This window comes from Grampus griseus (assembly GCF_964374135.1).
Source record: "Grampus griseus genome assembly, chromosome: 10".
In the NCBI taxonomy this organism is placed as follows: domain Eukaryota; kingdom Metazoa; phylum Chordata; class Mammalia; order Artiodactyla; family Delphinidae; genus Grampus; species Grampus griseus.
Genome location: NC_139004.1, coordinates 40,914,443 through 40,940,018, shown reverse-complemented (window position 1 = coordinate 40,940,018; position 25,576 = coordinate 40,914,443). Strand labels below are relative to the sequence as shown.

The window sequence follows — 25,576 nt, the reverse complement described above, 5'->3', positions numbered from 1 at the left end:
ATCAATTATGCTCCTAGACCTAGTCTACTTGAAGCTGTTATTTTAAAAATATAACGGAACCCAGGGCCACTGCACTTGATTTAAGAACTTGTCCTGTACAAGGGCACCAGCTGAGAGTGGGGCTGAACTTTCCTACACTAAGCAGAGGGGGTACCTTTTTCTAATTCACACATGGGCTGGGTAAGGCACTGTAAATTGGTGTCATCATAAATTTAAGGTCTATAGTCTCAGCTGGGCTGTGTACCACTCAGCTTTTTTGTGGGTCGTTTGGGATTTTTTTTTTTCTTTTCTTATATTTTGACCTCAGCTTCCTCTCCTGTTCTAAACAACAGCCTTCCACAAAGTTAGCACTCACTAACCCTTTTCCCAGAACCTCCCTCACTGTGTGCAACAGATAACTGAGATTCCTTTTCTCCAAGGAAAATTATGATTACTGGGAAAATTAAATTTTTTCTAGACCTATTCTTATCCCCTTTCCTTCATTCTAAAGAAAAATAATGTCTTTTCCCTTTTTAAGAGTAAATTTCCCTCTGTACTCGGAATCCCAGCAGCTCTTGCCTTCTCAGGGATCCCATTTCATTAACTATCCCCTGTATGCTATGTATTCATCCTTTTTCTTTTTTACTGGTTCTCTCATCCTAACATAAAGCAGAATACTTCCCATCATTAAAAAGATAATAATAACTATCATGTAGTAGACTGTAAAAATGTCCACATTTTTCTACTCTTTTCATAAGAAAGGCAAAGTCCTTTTCCTCATTCACCCTTTAACCTCACCTAGCCATATGACTTGTTTTGACCAGTGGGATGTTAGCAAATGTGATACAAGACACAGTGGCTTGAAAAGCACTTGTGCATTGGGGCTTACTGGCTTGCTGAGTGCAGAGCATCACCACAATGTAAATGAGCCCAGGCTAGTCCACTGGAAGATGCCAGACCACATCTCATCTAACCAACCACCAGACAGCTAACCAGCCAGCAGCTGACCCAGCAGCCAATTGCAGACCCGTAAGTGAACCACAGCAAAGATCAGCCAAGCCTGACCCAGAGCTGCAGAACCACGCAGCTGAACACAGCCAAATTGTTGACCTGCAGATTTTTGAGCTAAATAGATGGTTGCTGTTTGAAAACACAATTTTGGTACTGTTTGTTAAGCAACAAAATCTAACTGATAAAAACACATGCACACACGTGCACCAAGATCTGTGGTGCTTGTAAATACCCTAGTTACAGGTCTATGTAGATTTCTTCTCAGTCACACCTTTCCCTACCATCACTGTGTTGATTTACTTACTTATTCTGGCCAACACACCCTAAAATGACTTCTCAAACAGCCGCCCCCACACAGACTGCCTTAATCCCCTCCTCTTAAATGTAGATGGAGACTGTGACTTGATTCTAGCTAATAGAACCTGGCAAAGGTGAAGGGATTTTGCAAATGTATTTAAGGTTCCTAATCAGGTGACTTTAACTTAATCAAATAAGAGATCCTCCTGAGTAGGCATGCCCTAATGCAATAGGGAAGAACAAATCTGACTCCATATTGGATGTGTTTCTTTTACTTTAACCTGTGTATCTATTGCTTTAGCTACAAGTTAAGAATGTTGCCTATAGCCTGAAATATGCAGGATAGCGCATTCTCAAGGCTCTAACCTTTAAAGGTGTAACACTTTTCCATTCATATAGAGATAAAAAGTTGCAGAACAGAGTAACATCTGTCTTGAAGGTTTATAGGAACATTGTGACCAGACCTACAGACCTATGTGGACAGCTGCAAAAACAAAGGATTCCAACACCAAGAAGTTTGCAACAACTAACTAAACCACCTCCCCTTTTTAGATAAAAGAAGACTGAATTCCAACTCAGGGAAGCTGGTTCCTTGGGGCACTAGTCTGCCATCTTCTTGGTCTGCTAGCTTTCCAAATAAAGTCACTATTCCTGGCCCCAACAACTCATCTCTCAATTTATTAGCCTGACATGCGGTGAACAGTACGAGCTCAGACTTGGCAACACTAATAAAATGAGCCCTTTAAAAGAGGGTCAGAAAGCTGGAGATCAAGGTAGCAGCTTTAAGAAGCAAGCTGCCATGAATTCTACAGCCTCAAGGAAATGAATTCTGCCAATAACATGGGGGAACTTAGAGGCAGACCCTTCCCTTAGGAGAGTTTCCAGGTGAGCTGAACTTGACATCTTGATTTCAAACTTGTGAGACCCAGCTCAGCTGTGCCCAGGCCTCTGATCTAAAAAACCCTGGAGAAAATAAATAGGTGTTTTTTTTAAGCCACTAAATATATGGTAATCTGTTATGCAGCAATAGAAAAGTAATATACTTCCCCTGACTTCTTAACAGATTTTACCCCCAGCTCTTCTGCAGAAACTGTTATCACCAATATCTACAATGGTTTATTTTTTCCTAAGCCCCTCAGGCACTTGAATCCTTTATCTCTTCTGATTTCTCTACAGAATCTGACTTGCAATCTCTTCCTCCTTTTCAAAACTGTTTTATCTGTGGCCTCTATATCATCTCTCTCTCCTAGTGTATTTCCTAGTATATTTGATGAGCCCTTATCATACTCCTTCTCTTTTCCACCCTCTTCTTGTGTGTCAGTACTTCCCTGGCTGTCCTCACTGTCTGGAATGCCTGGGCCCTGTTCGTCAGCCAAGAACACTTTTACTCATCTTTCACATTTCAGCTCAGACAATGTGAACCCTTCCTGGTGATCCAGGATGATCTAGGTGTCCTCCCTCTAGACGCCCCACTGTTCCTTGAACCTGTCACCTTTCATTGGCATCATTTTCAGGTGCAATTGTTTTCCAAGCTCCTTGAAGGCAGGTACTAAGTTCTTTTAAAGTTTACTCTCCTAGTGTCTACTGTCTGGCATGTTACCTTCATGCAGGAATGAGGAAATAAAGTGTCAAGTGGGTGTAGGAACAGAAAGCCAGAGAGGAGGGTGTGGTGTCACATCCTGACACCTCCCTCCACAGTGGCATCATCACCTCCCTCCACAGTTGGCCCCTCTTATTCTGCTCCAGACTCTGGGCATGCGGGTGGAGAGACTGATGGCTCTTAGATCCACAGGTCTGTCTTTTCCTCATCAGCAAGACAAATATTTGAGTTCTGATACCAAAAGTCGGGAGTCCCTCCTTTTAAAAGTCTTCCTCACCCTTCTGCTGAAATTGTCAAAGCAACTTGATTTTCCATAAATGCACTTCCTCTGCCCCTCGGGCTATTGGTACAATTGATCTCAACCAGAAGAAGCAACCAATGACCAGCGAGGCATCACAGGGATTCTGCCAGCATCAGAGCAGAGCCAGGGTCCCCCACTGAGTCAGAGGCACTCTCCTTGGTGTGTCCAGTGTCACTCACCATGGACGGTGACAACGTAGGTTAAGTGAGTGGAATAGGATGGAATCATATACTCACCCTAAACAAGAAAGGAAATGGGGAGTTGGCAATGGGAAGAGCGCTAGAGAAAGGTTTTTAAAGCAATAAAATCAGTTGGTCAGGGGTATGTATATCAATTAAAAGAATGAGGGCCTCTACATTTTTTTTTTTTTTTTGCGGTACGCGGGCCTCTCACTGCTGTGGCCTCTCCCGCTGCGGAGCAACAGGCTCCGGACGCGCAGGCTCAGCGGCCACGGCCCACGGGCCCAGCCGCTCCGCGGCACGTGGGATCCTCCCGGACCAGGGCACGAACCCATGTCCCCTGCACCGGCAGGCGGACTCCCAACCACTGCGCCACCAGGGAAGCCCCCTCTACATTTTTAATCATCTCACCTGCCTCAAGGCAATTATACGATCAAGTGGGCCCAGCCAGAATCTGCGATACTACTTGGATGACCTCCCACCTGCTATGCAAGGCAGACTCCTGTTTTGTTTTCTTTGCTGCTGGGCCCCATGTAGCTCTGCTCTGCCTACAGTTAGGAAGTCATCCTGCTGATGGGCATGTACAAATGACTTCCTTGCATTTTAATAGAAACATGCCATTTTTCAGGAACCTGTGTCTCCAAGCTAGTCTTCTCAGCAGTTAGAGTAGCAGAAGACTAGCAGTTAGCAGAACTAACATGGAAGTTTAACCTCCCAGCTTTTTTCAAAGTCTTAAACCTCTAACTCCCTAGGCCCAAAACTATGGACAATGTGTTTTAACAGGCAACATACAAAACAACAGCCAAGCTATGAGGCTGGAGTCCTAGGCTGTCTTCCCTCCTCTAATATAATTTTTCTCTGCTGTAAATTAAGAGAGTTATGTAATGATGTCTGTTCCCTATTTATATGGCAGTGTCATGGGAAAAGGAGGATCATTCATTCATTCATTCATCAGATACTTTCTTAGTACCTATAGTGTCTCAGGCATTGGAGTTAGGTGATGCAGACAGAAGGCGAGAAGATTTTTTGTCATCACAGGGCTCACAAATCTACTGGTGTAAGAGAGACGTATAAAAGCTACTCTGATACAATGTGCTGGTATGAATAGGGTATTTCACTATAGAACAAAGGCCCACGACTATAAAAAAGGTTTCTATGTCTGATGCCCTGTCCAAATAACTTGTTGCAATCTCTTTTCCATGGATCCCTAAAATCTAGGTTCTTAATTAATATGTGTGCCAATGTCCAAATTTCCCAGAATTTTTTGTACGAGCCTCCTCTATTTGGCCACCACTAGTTCTACTGTCCTTTCTTCCGTTCTGACATCCAAGCTATGTTTGAACGAATATATAAAATGTTTCCCTCCTCCCATGTTCCTTAACCTGTGCCCCCAAACATGCTGCCATTTCCAACTTTTTAAATACACTGAATCATTCCTGAGAACACTTATGGGTCAGGAACTGTTCTAGGCCATATATTTAATCTCATTTAATCTTCCCAAGGAAGGTTGATAGCATCACCCCATTCTACAAATGAAGACACTAAAGTTTACGACCTCAAGTAACTGCCCAGAGGAGTGTGACCATAAGTTACCAGTCTCATTTTTGCTTTTTCATACCATCTCTCTACTGTGTGATCTCCCTTTCACTACTTATCCATTCCTCAACTTGATTTCTGCCCCATCACCCCACTCACATTGTTCCCATCAAGGTCACCAAATGACCTCCTAAGTCCTATATTTAATGGACTTTGAAGGCCCTACTTTATTTGGCTTTGTTTTGTATTTTATTTTAACTTGTATTAAATTTATAATATTTTCTATTGTGTTATATATTATATTATTTTCATAAATCATATTATAGAATAATATTTTAGTAGAAGGTGCCAGGCTGCTCTTCTAGAGCAGAGCTGGTCACATGCTGGACAACCCCATCCCCTCTCCTAGAGGAGGAGCCCAGAGGAGGTGTGTGTCCAAGCAGGTAATGGGACCAGACTCTGGGCTCTAACCTGGGAGAGCAGAAGGGCTCCCATATCCCAAATTGAGACAGCGGCCAGGTCAGACCCCGCATCCCTAGTCCCATCCCTACACATCTGGTTCTAATAATAATCATGCAGGAGAGGGTCCCCTCCCTTCCTTGCAGAGGACACGCCTCCCTGCAGGGACCCCTAGTGCTTCACCTCCAACTCTATCAGCAAAAGGCCTTTTGATCCTTCCCTTCCCTTTGATCTTGGCCTCTTGATCTCCTAGCTTCTAATCTTCTCTAAATCAAGCAGCAGCATATATTAACCTGGCTGTCCCACTTGGCAGAATTACTTGCTGCAGGACAGTAAGAAAATCTGTCGTCAAGGCAGCTAGAAAATATGAAAGTACAATATTGGAGAGGAAAGCTGCATTCTCCAGGAGGTCTCCCGGCATAAAACAGGGAGAACCATATGATTCCTATGTGATAATTCCATGTTCATTCTCAAAACATGTCATGCCACCCGAACGTTCTTTCACGGTTGGTATTTTGTATCCCAGAATGGATATGATTGATAACAGATTCATTTGAGTTTTAGAAAGAAAACATTACTGAGCTACGTTTAAATTATTGATTAATTAATTAATGTTTATATAGTTTATGTATTTGGCCTCATTTATAAACTACTTTTTATTCGAAAGTCTCTTTAGCTTTCCCTGCATGAAACCCCTCTCTCCAACTTCTTTGGTCCCCTCTCAGCCTCCTTCTTTGGCTTCTCATCTTTCACTGGCCCTTTATACTTGACTGCGTCCTGCGTTGTATCTTGTATCTTCCTGTTTTGCATTATTTCCATGAGTAAACAGCTCCATTCTCATAGCTTCAGCTCATATAGGAAATACTTCCAGTCTCCCATCTCCCTCTTATGTCCAGATTCATATTTCCAGCTTCTTTCTTGATAACATTGCATTCTGCCACCAGGCATCTCAAACTCAACATTAGATATGTCATCTCTTCGTATCCCTTCCCAAGACCTGTTATTCTTTCCTCAGTTAATGCCAACATTCATTCAATTTCCTTGGTTATAAATTTCATTCATCACTGATTTTTGTTTTCCGTATGTGGTCAATGAACAAATCCAGTTCATTCTACCCCCACAAAGTCCCTCTTTTTATTCCCACAGACACTGTCTTAGCTCCAGGCTTTATTGTAGGTCTTTCAGACAAATCATTCTGTTTTTATACGTGTATATTCACCTCTCTTTTAAGTCTAATACTATCCCTAGGAAAGTCAATTCTTAGCCATCTACACCAACATTCAAGACATTAACATTCAAAAACATTACTCTTTCCTTTCTGAATTTTATTTGAAAGGCTTTTGATTCAACTGCTTATATTATACAGTCTTTTTAATTTTGACTTACACTTTAAAATTTTAAATTCTTTAATGATTTTTAACATAATGTACTTTTGTTTAAACATGCCACCTCAGCAAAAGTATTTGGAACACAAAATACACTCAACCCAATATTTATACTGACTTTGTTCAAGATAATATAGTAACCACTATAGAGAAAAAAGTGTTTAATAAAAATGGGCTTAACGTGGACCTTACCTCTAAAAACTTTACAGTCTGTTAGGTGAGATAAGGCATGAACCTAAATAGTTATAATACATGCTGGAATAGGATAATTGTTATAGAAGATGTACAGAAAAAGCTACCAGAATTATATTGAGGGAGAGTTTACTTTCACTGAAGGAACCAAAGCAGGCTTCATGAAGAAGTCAATATCTGAGCAAGGACTTCAAAGATGTGAATTTTTAAATATTTATGCTTTTCATACACCTTACTGAACCTCATGTATATGCAAGACACTCTACTAAGTGCTACAGGTACAGAAATGTACAAGGGACAGACCTTGACTTCAAATAGTTCTCAGTCTAGTGAGGAAGAAAGATAAAATCCACCATTATAATCAGGTGAAAAGGAGTTATATTGGAGATTTTCTAAAAAGACTACAAACTACAAGGAAAATGACAAAGATATAGGAGAGAAACTAACTCGTCTTCAAAGGGAATGTCTCTAGGAAAAGGTACTGCTTGGGCTGAGCTTAGAGCATCAAGTAGCTGTGGCCACATGTAGATGGGCTGAGAAGAGAGAAGAATCACACACAGAGGAATCAAGGACCAGGGATGCAAAGGTATGACGTGTATACTTCGATGACAGTTCAGGAGAGCTGAAGAATAGAAGTACCAATGTGGATAGAAAACGACATCTAGGCTAGGTTATAGAAAGGTTAAAGGTCAGACTAGGAGCTAAGTAAATTTTTTTTAGGAATAGCTTCATAAATTATTCCTGACTAACTGATAGTGATAATATATAGACAATTCTGTACATGGATTCATTTTTACCAGGTGGACCAGAAATAATTAACTACATTTCTGATTGAAAAGCTGATGTTGTTGGCATCAGGTAATCCAATTATGGGATAATCTTTGGGCTTTTTACACTAAGCTTCGACTACTGACTGTACTAACTTCTCAGAGTGACTTCTTTAATGCTCTGGCCATTTCTGTTTAGCTTACATTTAACAGTCATCTCATTTTCACTTTTCTTTTTTTTAATGTTTATTTCATGAAGACCGACTATTCATCACTCAAATGGATTACTATAGGAAATGGAATCCGGAACAATGGTTATTCCCAAACATTTCAGGACCCAGTTTTCCTCCATCTGCAGTAATCATAATGCTCATCCACCACTAATGAATTAGGCTGAGCTTTGCCTTTTCATTTGGAGATTTGATACCATGAGCTATAACCTACTTCTAACTAACTGATTTTGGCAAAAAGATCCCAAATGTGTGTTTTGTCTCTGGTTTGCCCTCTGTATATTTGGTCACATGAAAACAAAATAAATGACCAACTCAGCAGAAGAAATCTATCAGCTGGGGAAAAGAGTAAATTGAAAATCCAAACATTGCTTCATTAAGAATACTTTTCTTTATTTATATTTGGTATCACCATGTCTTCAAAGGCCATGTTAAACTACACTCCACACACTATGGAAACTTCCACATTGCCAACTTGCTTATTTCATCATCTTTCCTAAGGCAAGAAAGAAATGTTTAAGCCTACCACCACTTACTGAGAATATGTTTAATTATATGATTAGAATATTCCCAATAACTAGCTAAGAATAAATTTCAAGAAGAAATAAATGTTTTAATCCAATAGACCTGGGTGGTGCTACCCCAGTGACAGTCTTCTATCACCAAAAGACAGCATGAGGATACTGGATGCTTGAGGGTGACATAAATACATCATCAGGAAGTCCAGTGAAGGCTGCATAAATAAAGATAAGGTGGCACCAAAGATAAGATGCCTACGCTACAGTTTTGCATAGGTCCTAGTAGTACCAAAAGGCCAACTCAACAATAAAAATGTTCTCCCAACTACTTTGGTATGCTTGCAAGTGCCTGGTCTAGCAGATTCTAAATAGAACATCTTGGTACTGACTCATCCTCATTGTCACAGGGAGCTCTGCACCCATTATTTACTCCCAAAGCCAAGCCAGTCTCTGCATTCCTGACATTCTATGCCTTGTCAAAGTCATCTGATAACTTCATGACAACAAATAGCCAGTCATCCTATTTTTTTCCCTTCAAAATCCCACCCTCTTCACCCTCTTTCTTTCCTGCCGTCACAGCTATGAGTCTTCTCCTACTGTATCAAAGCCTTGACACCTTAAAGGAACCATTCAATCTTGCTGCTAAGCTTTGGGGTGGGATCTTCTCCCCAATTCTCTGAGGCCAGCCCTGCTTCTGGTGGTTTCCAGGAATACAGTCAATATTTCCCTGAAGTCACACAGGAGGAAATGATTTTCCTTACACACTCTTAATTCCTAGTGTATCCTTTTACTACTCTTTTACTAGTTTAAAAGTAAAGTGTCTGCATCCAGTTGATGTCTTTTTGCTGGATCTTTCTCATCTCTGAAATGTGCTTCTTCATGCACCCAGCCCACCAAGAACTCTCTCCTAAGAAATTCCCTGTACTGACCTTCTCCAAGAATTTTCAGAAGGAAGGGTTAATATTCCCCCAAATCCACTCTAGCTAAGTGTTTTACATATTCTCTTCAGCCAGTTCACAGCATAATTGTATATAATCCTTTTCATCTTATGAAATTTATTTCTTTTGAATTTATTATCTGTATTTACACTGTGATGGTTTATGATCTTGGGATTTTCATTTTTTAATATCTCTTTCCTTGAGAGTCTTGTACACCTTGCTGCCTTGAATAAATAGAAAGGTCTTTGCAGACAAAGGGTATGAAACATTTTTTTTTTTAATGACAAGGAGAAAAACCTACCGGCCCATGTTTTTGCTGAGGAGCCATCCCACGAGGCATTTCAGGATGTGACAGAACCTGGAGGTCTGCCCCCCGAGTTTTGGGGCGTACCACATCAGAGACCAGACTGGAGGAGATTGCTAGAGACGTGGGCCGAGCAGCTGTGGTGCCCATCCCTCCTGGGGGGCCTTGTTCACCTTGTCTGCTTGGAGCTTCATCTTCCCCCTCAGAGTCCACAATAAAAACATATTCAGCTTTGAAGAGGTCACTTTGCTGCATTCCTTGAGGTTCGTTTGTTTTAAATCCCCTTCCTTGGGAAGCCTTGTCCTTGACCTCTAAAGGATAAGTCAATGTTCCTCGGTCTCTCTCCCGTTGGCTCCCAACATTCAAGGTCAAGTACTCATTGGAATCAGACTGCAATAAATGTAGAGACATAAAAGCATTGATGTTGCTTTGGTAAATGCTTTTTTGCATGTACTCTTTCTTAAAACCTTAATCTGCTTATAACCCCCAAGGACAAAAGTTTTTACGAATATATCTAAAAATCAGGTTGGCATAGGAGAGATTTGGGTTGAAGCTAATGGTTTACTTTTACTAACCCACTTGTTTGTCCTGGTCCAAGTCCAAACAATTTAGGGCTCAGGATCAAAGTCAGCAAAACCTGTTTTCAAATAAATCCTGATATGACTTTTTAAAAAGAGAGGAAGAGAGCAATGTTTTCCATAAAGACATTCACAAAACAAATGGGGACGTGTCATGGGTTTAGTTAATGGTCAAGCAAAACTTGTGGCTGTGTAGATACCATTGCCATCTGTATCCTTATCTTTGGAGACTTCAGAGATCTGCAACCAAGATTGATTCATACATCTATAGTCCCACACTCATAGCACCTAATCACAAAGGATCCCATGAATACATTATGTGTACTTGAGTACTGTTAGGGAGAAATTTCCCAGAAGTGCTTTATGTGGCATTCAGAATTTCTCTGAAATAATTTGGTCCCAACAGTCTTTGAAATAAGATGACATTGTAAGTCCCAGGTTATATATTACTTCTTGCTAGATAAGATGTTTTCATATAGACGAGAATCAAATAATTTTATCTCCTACAAGTTGGCTCAAAAATACCACAAAGTTCCCCCAGTCACATTTTATTTATAATAAGATAGTATTAAAATACATTTTAAAGAGAAAAATTTTTTACCCAAAATGTCACTACTTAACACAAGTCATTTTTAGGTTTTTGTCTGTTTTAATTTCTTTTTCAGTCTTGGTGTCTCTTTAGATATGTACAATCAGGGTATAAATACAACTTTATAATCTATTGTATCACTTAATATTGTAAGATTAACATGTTCCATGAAATTACATAACCATTATAATTATAACTTTGTCAAGGTGATGTATTATCATATGCTTAGCTTTTCTCTAATTGTTAGATATTAGGCTCCTTTTATTTTTCTCTAATTATTTTCCTATATAACACTTTTTTTTCCTCTGTACTATTTCTCTGGGATGCATTTCCAAGAGTTTAAACATTAAAGGGTTATACACAGTTGTATGACTGTGGATAAGGGTTTTCCACCAAAATTGTACAAATTCACCAAACTAGCAGCAAAGTGTGAGCCTGCCAACATATCCACAATTGCCCCAAATTCAGATATTACACTTTTTTAATGTTGCTAATCTGTTACACGTAAAATAACACCTTGCTGTTTTATCTAGTATTCTTTAAAGATAAATTTAAACTTTGTAAATATTTTGTTTTTATTATTTTAAGATACATTTGGGAGGGGAGGTGTCAGGAGGCCGAATATATCACGTGAACAGCGAACAAAAGGATATCAAATCAAAAGGGTTGAGAATAATGTATTGGAGAGAACCTGAGATTTGATAACACTGAAGTTCCTATTACATAGTTATATTTTTAGCCAATCTTAGATTTCCCAGTTATCTCACTTTAAGCAGAGAAAATAAACAACCATACAAATTTGCAAGTCATTATGATGGATAATTTAATGTTAACTGCTTGATATAAAAAATAGTAAAAAATAATCCTACCCTATTTACAGTTTCTGGAGTCTTATCACTTGGTTCCTCAGGAATTTTAACAATGAATTTAGAGGTGTCACCCAACTGGGAGTGGGTTGGTAGTCTTCTGACAGTGGGGACAAATGTGAAGATCAGAGGTTTGGCTTCAGAATCACCAGAAGAGACCTATGAGACACGTAATAAATTAGACTTTCAGTCTTATCAAAGGTTTATTTTGACTTTACTCTCTACATATTATATTTATCTCATTTATTTTGATAAATTGCCTACTGTCCTATGATCATGTGTATGGTTGGCAAAGAGAACATCTATTAAAATATTCATAGTTTATCTGACCCTTTTTTTGTGAAAATATTTATCGGAGAAAGAAATACAACCCAAGGAAGATCCTACTGTAGGACATGGCAACAGAAGAGCAGCTTGGCAAGTTGAGCTGCTGGAATGTTGCAAGTTAACATGGATAAAAGTTAATTTCAAAACAGACCAGATGCTGTGTTTGTGATGACCCCACAGAGGTCAAGGACTTTTATCCATTTAACTCTGGGTTAGCAGGTTCAGTGTGACTCATAATCACCAAGCATGTGTGAAACTTCTGACATATATCATGAATGAGAATGCTAAAATGTGAATTGAAAATTGAAAGTTTACTTTTCTTGCTGCCAGGATACCAATGCCTCTTCTCGAGGATATACCTTCTCTTTCATTCATTCTTTATTCATTCAAAAACCATTTTGTTAAGCATTTGCTGTGTGACGGGTACTCAGGAGCTAGAGATATAACAGCAAATAAGAAACAGCCAATAGACCAGTCACAAGTCGGAAAAGCATACGCACAGAATAGGAAGGGAAAAGCGATAAGGGATGCCTACCCAGTCTGGGAAGCTCCATAAAACGCAGCACCTGGAATTTAAGTCCTAGTAAAAAGAAAGATAAGGGTCTTCCAGGCTGAGGAAACCAGCTGAGTAAAGGCATGGAAAACAGCACTGGGTGAGAATCAAGCTTGAGTCCTGTCCTTTTGACACTGAGAACCATGTGCTGTAGATTGGGCATGAGATCGTCTCATTAGCATGTCAGATAGGTAATGCTGGTTTTATAAGACCCAAGGCTAGCGATCAGGACAGAAAGCCAAGAGTAATAGACGGAGGACTAAATGGAAAGGCAGAAAGAGAAGATGGTGCTGGAGATTTCTCTTTTGAGACGTTTGGGTGAGAAGGAGGAAGAGAGATGGAGAGTAGTTAGAAAGGAAAGTCCAGTCAAAGAGGTGCCCTTGTTGGTCTGTAACAGGATAGACGTGAAGATGTCTGTAGACTCGGGGAAGGAACCAGTAGGAAGGAAAGTGGAGCAAAGTCCTGGAGGAAGCAGGCAGTGAAAGCTCAAGCAACAACAGAAAGAACATGGCCTCTTCTGAGAATGGAGAAAATTAACGGAGATACAGAAAAGCTCTGACTGTGAGGCAGTGAGAGAAGCTGGAAGGTGAGGGGACTCATTTGGTACGTAATCCATGTTCATGATGCGATCAGCCCCATCTAGTCAGAGGGAAACTGCCACACTGCCACCTCCATACCTCTGTCACAAGAAATGCAATAGCCCCGGCAGGAACCCCCAGGCTCCTCTCCCTTCAGGTCGTGCCACCCTTGTGTGTCGTATCTCAACATGCCCTTTAAACCCGATCACATCAGCTGCACGAGAAACCCAGCCATCCGTGTCTCTGTGTGCAATGCACACCCCTAGTTTTGTTCCCTTCTTGTACCTGTAACCGAGAAGGACCCTATGAGGTCTTCTCAGAATAGATCCCCACCCATGTCCTTCACCTGCTTTTTGCCTGTAGAAAAACTTTAGTGAAAGAATAAATTTAATCAGGGAAGTGAGAAAAGGCAGAAAGAAAGGAAAACAGTCAAGCAAGACAAAATAATAACTTTAGCCATTAAACAAACTCAAGGGCATTTAGTTCTTCCTCAAGGACTATGGATAATATTCTAAGCCATGTCCTTTGAGCTGTTTTGCAGCTACTGAAACCCTCACCTGGTGGAGGAAGTTAACTGTTTGCTACCCATAAGCACATAGATCCCATACCGGTTGGAACCAGAAGGCTGATGATGCTGACTCCTAGTTACCTCACCACCAACCAATCAGAAGAATGTCCATGAGCTGACCACACCCTGTTCCTTGAACACTACCCCCTCCAGGGCGGGACACACAGTTTTGCAGGCATTAGCCAACTGTGGCCCCCTTTGCCTGGCAAAGCAATAAAAGCTAGTCTTTTCTACTTCACCCAAAACTCTATCTCTGAGTTTCTATTCAGTACTGGTGAACAGAGACTGAGTTTCAGCAACATAGCATGATCCAACTCTTGGAAACTTTTCACCATACACTTTCTGGAATTCAGGCAGTTGTCACACATCCCTCCACATCCTTAACCTCTTCTCTACATGTTCTGACTCTAACTAAACATGGTTCCTGCTGAAGGACTCTGCTTCCCAAGAAGCTCTCTGTTTCCTCTCACACTGGGTGACCCACCAGAAGTAGGCTAGGTATCCTCTGTGCACTCTTTTCTGCTTCCAGACCATTCTTCTTCCCTCTTACCTACAAACTTCCAGGTTTGAAGCTCCTGCCATCCACAAGTCTACACCATTCACTACCTCTTCTTGTTACAGCCATCTGCCCACCCCCAAGTCAAACCCTTCTTTCTTTGAAGATTTACTTCTGGGGTTAATTCCACTCCTTCTAACACCGCACTTTTTATGGTACCCAATATGCTATCCCATGGGTAATTTTTCTAATAGCGTATTTCACTACCTCTACTTTTCCTTGCCCTTCACATCCTTAGCAACAACCAGTAGCCACAACACCACCATAATTTCAGGGTTTTTTCCTTCTCTGATCAACACTTCTTTTCTTTCCACACCATCTCTTCAATTCTGGACTCCAACATTTCTGGGAAACCACCAAAATGAAAGTCTACTGATCCTTCCAACATTAAGTTTTCCCAGACTTCTTTTTTTTTGGCCAGCCTTAATGACCGAGTTGACCACAACTCCTCTTGTGCATGCCCTTCAAATACCTTACCTTCTCTCACATCACCATCCACTTCGGGTAAATCATAGTGGTCACTCAGTCTACCACCTACCTACTCTCCTCCTGCACCACAAGGGTAAATGTGGTCACAGAAAAAAATCACACGACCCCGCTTGCTGGTTTTACTTCAAATTTATGACCCTGAGCCTCAATCTGGCACTTTAATTCTTCTCTGTAATCATACTATACAGTTCCAGAGCCCATTTACTCTCGCACTCGCTAGAAAACTCATACCTTCTCCTCTTTCTTCAAACCCCTACATCTTCTTCCTCATTCTCACTCTGAGCTGACAACTTTTGTTTCCCACTTCACTGAGATAGTTGAAGCAATCCGAAGAGAACTTCCAAAACCCTCGTCACCACATCTAGTCACCCACCTACATCTTTGTCCTTTTACATAGCCATCAGTCCTGCTACTGCACGCCTACTTAAACCAAACCTCACTTGAATACGTTGCCTTCTACTTACTTTCATTTACTCAACAAGATCTTATTAAATGCCTACCAGATGCTAGGCTCTATTCTAGGGGTTGACGACACAGTGAACAAAAACCCGTACCCATTCTGGTGGGAGGGAGACAGGAAACCAAATAAATATGCAATAAAATAGGATTTTCAATTGTGATAAGTACTGTGAAGACTAGTATAATAACCCATAGGAGAGAAAATGATAGGTAAAACTTGGGTTGGCTGGAATCTAAAGGAAAAACTTAGAATTTGCTGAAAAATTAGATGTGCGATATAAGAGGCAGACAAGAGTCAACACAAGTACAAAATTTTTGACCTGAATAACTGAAAGAAATAAGATATTCTTCACTGAAACAGGGAAAACAAAAGGTGAAGCTGGTTTGAAAATAAAGATCAAATATGATATGACAAATATATATCCAAGTGGAAATGTGGGGATGGGAGAAAAGTTCAGAGGAAAGTCTGTCCTGGAGATAAAATTATTACATTTGTTGACCTCTACATGGTATTGAAAACTATGAGACCAGATGAGATCATCAGGGGAGTCAGCACAAATAAGAAAAGAAGAGGTCCAAGATTGAACCATCCAGCTCTACCATTAAGTGGTCCAGTAGCTGAGGAAGAAGTAGCAAAGGTGACACAGGATTTTAAGAGAAATGGAAAATCCTGGAACACCATTGATGTAGGATGATGCAGTGAGAAAGAAGCCTGACTATAAATAAGTAAAAGGATTGACAGACTATTGTGAGGGCCCAGCCTAAATGTAAATCTGTGAATTTGTAGTAAAAGCAATTTGCTTGGCTTTTTGATAATGTCTCCAGGAATGCTCAACTGCCTATCATAGGAGCAGAGAAAGTGAATTGCAGCATTTATAGAACTGATGTTCAGAGGTGGCTCTGGCAGAAGAATGTTGTGAGTGTCAGGAAACTGAGGGTACTGATGGGAGAAGAGCAAAGGGTCAACCATGAAGTTCAACGTGGACAGGGAAGAAGAGGGACTTCAGACTAAGGGACTAGTGGTCTCTTTGGTTCAGGAATCAGATTTGAAAGCATGGTGGGTGTTGGGGAGAATGGCCCAGGGTCACAGTATGGGTTGTGAGAGCTTAGGATTTAGTAGGGTGGTAAGACTAGATGATTATAAGGTCTAGGCTTATAACAGAGTAGGGTTAGGGTTAGGGTTTCTAGAAACAATGTCTATTCCTTAGGGCATAAAAAATACACAGACAAACCCTTCTAAGCCAACTTTCATTTTTCAATATTATTTTCCGCCTTTAAAAATAATTGTCTATTCCCCCATGGCATTCAGGTCGCAATTCCCAGGCTTATCATCCAAAAATAATAAATCAATGCTTTCCTTTGTAGGAAGGGACATTAGATCCCTCATGAGATTCAGGGAACCCACTAGTCTTATCAGTGATACACAATACAACACACTTTCTAGATGGATTATTTTCTAGGAAGTCTTCTTTACATGACTAATCTCATCAATATCTTGATGGGTGGAGAGGGGTTTTAACAAGGAAATCACTGAGGGTAGTTCAGATAATTTATCATAGAATTTCATTTGGGTAGGAAATAAAGATAGTCTTTTAGGAGTCAAAGAAGAGGTGAAAGTGTGACTTTGTTCTCAGGTGCTATAGGCCTGCCCTCATCTCCCCACATGATGACTACAGGTCTATCTTATGTTCTATCCAGATGAAATTTAAATACTGAGGTATGCACTTTAGTATAAGTGCCGTGTGGTTACAAAATGCATATAACCATTATTAACAGTAAGTGGCTTTGCCTTCTAAAGCATATACAGTGACCAAGATTTATTTCTCCAAAAATTTACTTCTTTACTTTAGCTTGCTACTAAAGTCTCTAAAATACAAATAGATCGTCACTACCGATACATTGTGAACTATTGACTTTTTAAAGGTTAATAGTTACAATTTTAGTGAATAAAATTGAAACAAAGTATGAATAAAAATGGATGCTTCAATGAATGAGGTGTGCTTTTAGAACATATCCTCAAAGGAATTTCTAAACATAACCAAATGTTGACAATGAAAGCAACTGAAAATAAGTAAAACTGTTTCCTTCTTTTTTATTGTTATATTTTCTTACAGGAACATCCATAGCCTGCATAAAATTTCTTCACCAGGTAAGGAGAACAGTTTGTTTTTAATTTTAGTTGAGCCAACATATAATGTCATCAAGAATAACATTAAAAATGGAAAATCCAACAGTACTAAAGACTCTTCATCTTCCTAGTTTACTGTCAGAGAACAAGATCAGGGATAAATTCCTATCCTCAGATTAACCACAAAAAGGGCAATGGTTTGGTATTCACTTTTAAGCTGAGAGTACATTGTTAGCATGAGGCTCTTTTTATCACTTTTACCTAGCATTGTCTTATCCTAACAAGGATGTACAGAATTTTTTGCACAAAATTTAGTTGGAAAAGGATTTGAAATTATACTAGCTACACTATACAATATTTAGATGAAGAGCCCCGTGTTAGCCGGTGGACTGCTGAATCCCTTATTCAGGAAAGAAAAAGAAAAATTTTGCTGTTTACTGCATACCATAGCCCAGTTCCAATGGAGCCCAGAAATGAATTGCTATGGTGATGAAAAATCATTTTCCACACAAAGCAGAACCAGATGCATGTTAATATCATTGCATTGGTTAAATGCCAGTTAACACTTTCCATTGTCAGTGTTGTTTAAAAACGCATTTTAGTTCCTATCCTTGAGAAACTAGTTTAATAATAAAAATTAGAGCTGAAAGGATGAAAATATTTTCCTAAGTATAGTTTCAAGTGCTCGAAACTCTGAGACTGTCACCTTCTCACTGGCCACTCGACTAATAATTTAAGAAACTGTTTTCCCCCCGTGCCATGCAGGCTCACTGCTTCTTTGCTCAGTTTCAGGCTCCAGTGCCTTCCTTTCTTCTATTTCCCTAGAAGTTCTCTTCCTTCTGACGTTGACACCCACACTCACAGATGGCCACTAGCTTCTTGTTGAGAAGAGACATGACAGGGTGTCTCTCAGCATTTACACTGCGCCAAGGACTGTCCTGAGCATCTTCTTTGGTTGCCAGTAAGCAGTTTTGCCTTTATCTGCTCATCCTTTCCACTAACTGCCTATAACATTTCATTTTGATATAGTCAAATTTATCTACACCCGGGCATCTCTCCCTCAAACCCTCTTGCAGTAAACACCAGAGTGCATAGCCTTTCAAAGTTCTCAAAAGCATGAAGGAAAGACTTCCTTTTACCTGGGGTGTGGTCTGAATGCTCCCTGCTAAGATGCACGAGATCATTTGGAAGTAATTGCTCCCGCAGTCCCTCGGAAGCCCCCGGCTTTCTGGAAGCATTGATTCATCCCATAAGGGCGTGAGCAAACCAATGAGTGAGGTGGGAAGGGAGCCACTCCCTGAAACAACACACACACTCGCAGGGAAAAAAAGAATTCTAAAAAAGAGGTAACGAGGAATCCTCCCTGAACGAAAGGGTTTTGTCAGCTCCAAAGAGTAGATTTATGTTCAGACAATTTTTAGATTTGGAACTTCAGGAGAGGTCAGATTGACTGCTGAAATGGAGCCAGTAGAAGTAAAAGAAGAATTACCACCTATATGTGTTTCCCCTCTTTTCTTTTTATGCATGTAGTCCAATTAAACATTCTGCAAAAAGAACAGAGAAGCCAGAATGTACAGCAACAAGAAGCTGATCGAAGGACCTGCACAGCTGACAATCCCAGCAATCAGTTGGTCACACTCACTGGGAACATTTAGAGGTACAAATACATGCAAACACTGGGTCTAAATAAAGAATGAGAAAACGCACAGTCATCCCTTCAAAAATCAATAGCTTTAATTAGTGGTCCTTGGCATGTACCTAGCGAGCAATGGTACAGGAGTGTCTCTAGTGACTGAAGTTTTGCTATTAACTAAATTTGCTCTAAAATAGAGCTTGGAATCAAATATTTGTCAAAACTAAATTCCATTCCAATATTCCTGGAAGACAGTGAGTTTCCTGACTATAGACAAATGTCAAAGCTTTACATGTGAAATTGATTGGAGTCTTCAGCCTTCGCACTTCCATTTTCTAAGTGTTGATTTTTCTCCAAATCTGTAATATCTATATTTGTGCTTTGGTGATGAAAGACGTTGTGTCACAAGGGCTGGTTATAGACCAAAGGCTCTGGGAAGGAATGAAGGTTTTATTTTAGGGACCTAGATTATACCTCTTAACATTTTCACCATTATCAGAAGCCTGAATTCTTGGAAACATTACAAGTGAACCAATTGTCAAAAGTGATACTGTTAGCACACTGGGAAAAACTATTCCAAATAACCCAGTACTTTCTGACCTAGTAAATGATCTAAACTTTTTTTTTTTTTTTTTTTTTGGTGTACGCGGGCCTCTCACTGTTGTGGCCTCTCCCATTGCGGAGCACAGGCTCCGGACGTGCAGGCTCAGCGGCCATGGCTCACGGGCCCAGCCACTCCGCGGCATGTGGGATCTTCCCGGATCAGGGCACGAACCCGTGTCCCCTGCATCGGCAGGCGGACTCTCAACCACTACGCCACCAGGGAAGCCCGATCTAAATTTTTTAATGTGAGTGCTATGTTACATCAGAGAACAAATTATGTGCCTTCTTCTATGCTATGTATATTTATGGATATTCAAGAGACTATAATACCCTCCTGCCCTTAAAGAGCTTACAGTCCAATTGGGAATATAAAACAGGTGTACAAGTACAGAGATGCAAAGCAAAAAAGAAGAGAAAAATTCCCATCCTGCAGTTCTCAAATTTTATACATAAGCCACCTGGAGATCTTAAAATGCAGTTTCTTAAATATCCTGTGATAAACCATAATGGAAAAGAATCTGAAAAAGAATGTATTGTTAGGTACATGTATAACTGAATCACTTTGTGTACAGCAGAAATTAACACAATATTGTAAATCAACTGTAAATAATTTTTCTTAAATGCATAAAATATTTTTTTTTAAATGCAGTTTTTTGTCTTTTGGTTTTTTTGCGGTACGCGGGCCTCTCACTGTTGTGTCCTCTCCCGTTGCGGAGCACAGGCTCCGGACGCGCAGGCTCAGCGGCCATGGCTCACGGGCCCAGCCGCTCCGCGGCATGTGGGATCTTCCCCGACCGGGGCACAAACCCGTGTCCCCTGCATTGGCAGGCAGACTCTCAACCTCTGCGCCACCAGGGAAGACCCTAAATACAGTTTTTGATTGCGGAGATCTTGGGTGTGGCCTCAGATTCAACATTTCCCTCGAGCTCCCGGTGGTACCCAGCTGCTGGTCTGTGACACTCAAAGTAGCAAAGACTTAGAGGAATTTTTGGAGGGTTGTGAGATCATAGTCACCTGGGGTAAGTAATTCAAGGATAAAGTGGCATTTGGACTCACTTAGAAGAGTAACGGAATAGGACCTCTGAAGGTGAGATAGAATAGCCCTTATTTCAGGCAGGGAGAAAAGCTCAGGTGAAGGCACCTATCAGAACAGCAGTAAGCAGCAGGGGTAGCCACAGAGCAGGGAACCAGGGAGTCAGATCACCCACTGGCTGTGGGACCTGGGTCCAAGCCGGGGTTACAGGACCTCTCGAAGGCTCAGTCCCCCACCAGCAAAATATGGATCAAAATAGTATTTATTTCACAGGGTTCTCATGAAAATTACAATTAAATGCAGCATGTAAAGCTCTGTGTCAGGCAAATACTTAATAAATGTTACACCTGTGAACACTATTGTTACTCAGCTTGGTAAATAACATACATGAGAATAAAGGCAAATAAGACTAGAAAAGTAGGTTCAGTCTAGATCATGAGATATTTTTAATTTACCATTTTAATTATTTTTAAGTGTACAGTTTAGTGAGTAGCATTACATTTACATTGCTGTGCAACCATCACCACTATCAATCCACAGAACTTTTTTTCGTTTTGTCAAACTGAAACTCCGTTCCCATTAAACAATAATTCCTCATTCCCTACCCCAACCCCCAATCCCTGGTAACCACTATTCTACTTTCTACATTCAGATTCATCTCTCCTCCCCTTTGTCGATCATCAGAGATCTTGAATTAAGATGTTTTGATGCTATTCAGTAGGGAATAGGAACAAAGATTTTATATAATTACATAAATATATGTATATGCATATATATATCATCATATATATATATATATAATCCTAATTCCTATTCCTTACTGAATAGGGGAGCCTTAACAAATCCTAGAGACCACACTTATCTCCACGATCCATCCCTTGTCAGTGGTTCGATCAGTTTATTCTAAGTGGATTCAAACAATAAGGAAGCTCTTTTCCTATATCTCATTCTGTCCTTCTCCCTCTGTTATTTTTTCTCATTCCCTCCCCCAAACATAAAGCAATATTCACACATGTTGGTACAGTCAGATTTGGGAGAGGAAATACTTCAGCCCCTATCCTTTGTCCTACTTGATTTCTTCCTTGAGTCATTTTACAATGAGAACCAATGAAATTAATCCATTATTTTGCTATTTTGTTCTGTGTCTTATTGGGAACTTTTCTGTACTCATTTTCTTTCCCTTGTTTTCTTAGTAATTGTTGGCATTATAGACTATTCCTTATATTGATAGAAGGCAATTTTTACTTAACAAAAAGCAGAACAGTCATGCATTATAATAGCATGCGTCAGCCATCTGCTTAGTAACTGCATATATACTCAAAGAGCACATGTATTTAGAACAATTTCTATAGAAACCATCCTCATTGGAATAGAAAATGATGGCACCTGGTCAAAAAATAGGCCTCAGTCTTGGATGATGAAGACCAAGTGAGTTACCGACACAGGATTGGGGGTGGGAGAAGGGGAGAGTCTAGCCTCCAGTTACAACTACTTTTTTCTATAGATAAGAAGGCCATGTAGGGTCTGCCTAAGACCCTGAAGCATTTTATAAACACAAACTTTTAATGATCTCTCTCCTATTAAGGAACACAAACTTTTCTGTTGAATAATCTATTCCCAAAAGAAAGTAAAGTTTGTTGAACATTGCAACAGACAAATATAATCCAAAATTCTCTTTAAAATCTGGCATTATTGATGGCTGAAGTAGGGCATCCTTCACCCTTCTGACTAAACAGATATTACTGCAATACCTTGCAGCCAAGAGAATCTTAAGGTATTACTTTTAAAACAAACAGTATAGAACAAATAGTCTCTCTTCCTGACATGGAAAACAAATTTGAGGAAAAAAAAAATAGACACCTCCACAAAATATTGCTAAGAAACATGTAAGTTATTAAACATATCCAACTGTCAAGACCATCCAGAAGTCTATTTGACTGCTCTTATGCCTTGTGCTTTAAAAAAAGTCACTAGAAATCCCATTTATTCATCTTAATAAACCCCTGTTGAGTGACAGGCACTATTCCAAGCTCTAGGAGACATCAAGATAAAGACTTGGACCCCATTCTCATGAAGTCTCCTTCTCATGAAGGAGAAACCTTCACAGCTACACCACTGGTGAATGAAGTTAGAGGAGCGGGCAAGTGATGTGCTGAATCTAGGCTGTTCGGGGAAGCAGCCTCAGGCCATCCCCAGGGAGCTTTCACTCAGCTTCTGCACTTAGTTTCTACTCCTGGTAACCAACATCAAAATCACTTCTCATTCTGTTTTAGCCCTGGGTGCTGTTTTTCCTCTGAAGATGGGAATCACCCAGGGTTTGGACCCCTGCTCCAGAATAATAGGTGATTGTAGGAATCATAATCACAACTCAGAATTAGCTGTATGATATTTAAATGAATCCTGACATCTCATAAAAAATGCATGAGAGGGGGCTTCCCTCGTGGCACAGTGGTTGGGAGTCCACCTGCCAATGCAGGGGACACGGGTTCATGCTCCGGTCTGGGAAGATCCCACATGCCGCAGAGCAGCTGGGCCCGTGAGCCATGGCCGCTGAGCCTGAGCATCCGGAGCCTGTGCTCCGCAATGGGAGAGGCCACAACAGTGAGAGACCCGTGTACTGCAAAAAAAAAAAAAAAAAAAAGCATGAGATCCTGTTGTAACTGAGGAATTTCAGCTTCAAGTATGCTAAGCCTGACTCCTGCCCTAGTTCCCCTTCAACTTTAACTTAGTTTACAGAAGAATAAGCTAATTATACATATTGAAATGGAAGATTAGTTGTTCTATTTTGCTTTAACACTTGCTCCTTATTTTTTAGAGATAACTAACCAGAGACTCATGGCAAAATGATGTTCCAATCATAAGCAAGATGTGACGAAACTTTGGCACCAATGATCATGATAATTATCTCTGAAAATAGAATACTACCCTCTCCCCAGCACGTAGCTCCTTTCTCTTTTCTCTATATTATCTCCAAGCAAGACCTGGGGAGTTGGGAGTTGGTTCTTTAGGACATGAGTCCACCTTCTCCCCTGGATTGCTGGCTTCCTCAATAAAGCTATCTTTCCTTTTACCCAACACTTGTGCCTCAGTATTGGATTCTTGAGGAACAAGCAGCCAAACCTGAGTTTGGTAACACTGTCACAGTCTAAGTTTGTCCTCATCTATATTGCCATGTGTGCTGGCCTCATCTGGATTTCTTCTATTCCTGTTACTACTGCTTGTAGAGTCTCTTCTCTTGAGGGTATATCCTCCTAGGTAAAATGATACTAAAAGTCCACCTTAATTCAAGTAAACCAAGAGCTTCAAAGTATTGAAGAAAATCTAGCACCTAAGTGAAAATGTTTGACATACTTAGATATTCAGAAGAGGCAAATAGGCCTTGTACATGGTAGAATTTGAAAGGGGAACAGAGACAATGATAAGAAACATATATCCAACAGGAATAAGTGTCTGGTGGTCACTCTCCCCTTGTGGAATCACTTTCCAGCTTGGCTTCTGGTATTTGATTTCTCTTGGTCCCCTCCTAGCCCCTGTACCCTCCTTCTCTGCCTGCTTTGTGCCATCTGACCCTGCAGCATTGAAGTGGCCCAGGAGTCACTTGCTGGATAATCTTATCCAGTCCCATAGCTTTAATTAACATTTATAAGCCATTGAGTTCCAAATTTGTTTCCCCAGCCTGTACAGTGTCCTTGGATAATACACCCCTATAGCCAACTAACATCTTCACTTAGATATTTTACAAACATTTGAAACTTAATACGTCTGAAACTGAATTATTTGTGTTTCTCCTGAAATTGTTTCCCACCCCTCCCCCTAATTTCTCCCCACCAGCATATAGTTGTACTTATTTCTCATTGCATAAGCCAAAAATGAGGGCTTATATTGGTTTTTGTTGGTTTCCCATAATCCCCCATCAATATATCAGTATTGGTCAATATACTGATATTCTTGCTTTCTCATAACCTCCCATCAATATATTAGTATAACTTGTCAGCTCTCCCTTCAAAATAAATCTAGAAAATGAATCTATCTCATTACTTCTACTTCTAACATCCTAGTAGCAGAACCTACCATAATCTCCTTTCTGAATCACTTTCTCATAAGTGGTCTCCCTGCTTCTACTTTGCCTCCTATAGTCAATATCTGATGAACACCCACATCTCCCTTTGGCTGGAGGACTATCCCCAGATGCTGGAAGTGCTGTGACAGTGCTTAGCTGTTTATCTTCTCCAAGAGTTGTTCCTGGTTGAATAAAGCTCCTTATAAAGTCACCCCCCTTCTCAGGGGCAGCCTGTATCCAATGGCTGCTTGATGCATCCATACAAAAACCTGGCACCCCTGTTCCAATTTGAGACAATGCTGAAGGGTGAACCCAGTTTCAGAGCTACACTCAAGTTGGCTAACCTTTTACTGAGACTTCATTGCAGCCCAATTCTCCCTCTGCGTAATCTTGTTTCCTTCCCATCTCCCACTGGTGTTGGTCCTGAGAGCACTTCCAAGAGGGAAAACTTCCTGTATGCTAATCTCTATCTCAGAATCTTCTTCCTTGGAAACTGATCTATCACATCTCCCCAGTTGCTTTCCACACAGTAGCAAGATTAAGCCTTTAAAACATGTCAGACCACATCACTTCTCTATTCAACACCCTCCAGCAGCTTCCCCTGACACCCAGAGGCTAGGCCAAATTCCCTAAAATAGTCAACAGCTCAACAGGACTTGGTCCCTATGACTCTCCCTCCTGCTTCCTCAGCTCCAGCCATGATGAATTTTGTGTATTCCTACAGCATGCAAATCCCACTCCCTCGAATGTTTTTCCCAAGCTTATTACTGTCTCTTCACGTCCTCAGGTCTCTGCTCAAAAGTCACTTTAACTGTAAAACGTCCCTCACCACCCTACATGAGACTGCAACCCCAATTCAA

General features: G+C 40.5%; 1 protein-coding gene across 18 annotated transcripts in view; it reads right to left on the bottom strand.

The window, feature by feature from the left end:
- MLIP (muscular LMNA interacting protein) overlaps nucleotides 1-25,576 on the bottom strand; it is a 293,069-nt gene that overhangs the window by 147,142 nt on the left and 120,351 nt on the right. For 16 of the 18 annotated variants that reach the window (XR_014297251.1, XM_082662662.1, XM_082662676.1 and 13 more), the window contains exons 2-3: nucleotides 11,733-11,888; nucleotides 9,694-10,086 (exon numbers count right to left, since the gene is read on the bottom strand). The exons of 1 other annotated variant lie outside the window; for it this stretch is intronic. Coding sequence is in view for 16 of the 17 variants with exons in the window: in XM_082662662.1 (XP_082518788.1) it covers nucleotides 9,694-10,086; nucleotides 11,733-11,888 (549 nt within the window). In the remaining variant the exon portion in view is untranslated. The remainder of the gene's footprint in view (nucleotides 1-9,693; nucleotides 10,087-11,732; nucleotides 11,889-25,576) is intronic. One more of the 18 variants, XM_082662675.1, reaches the window with a different exon arrangement.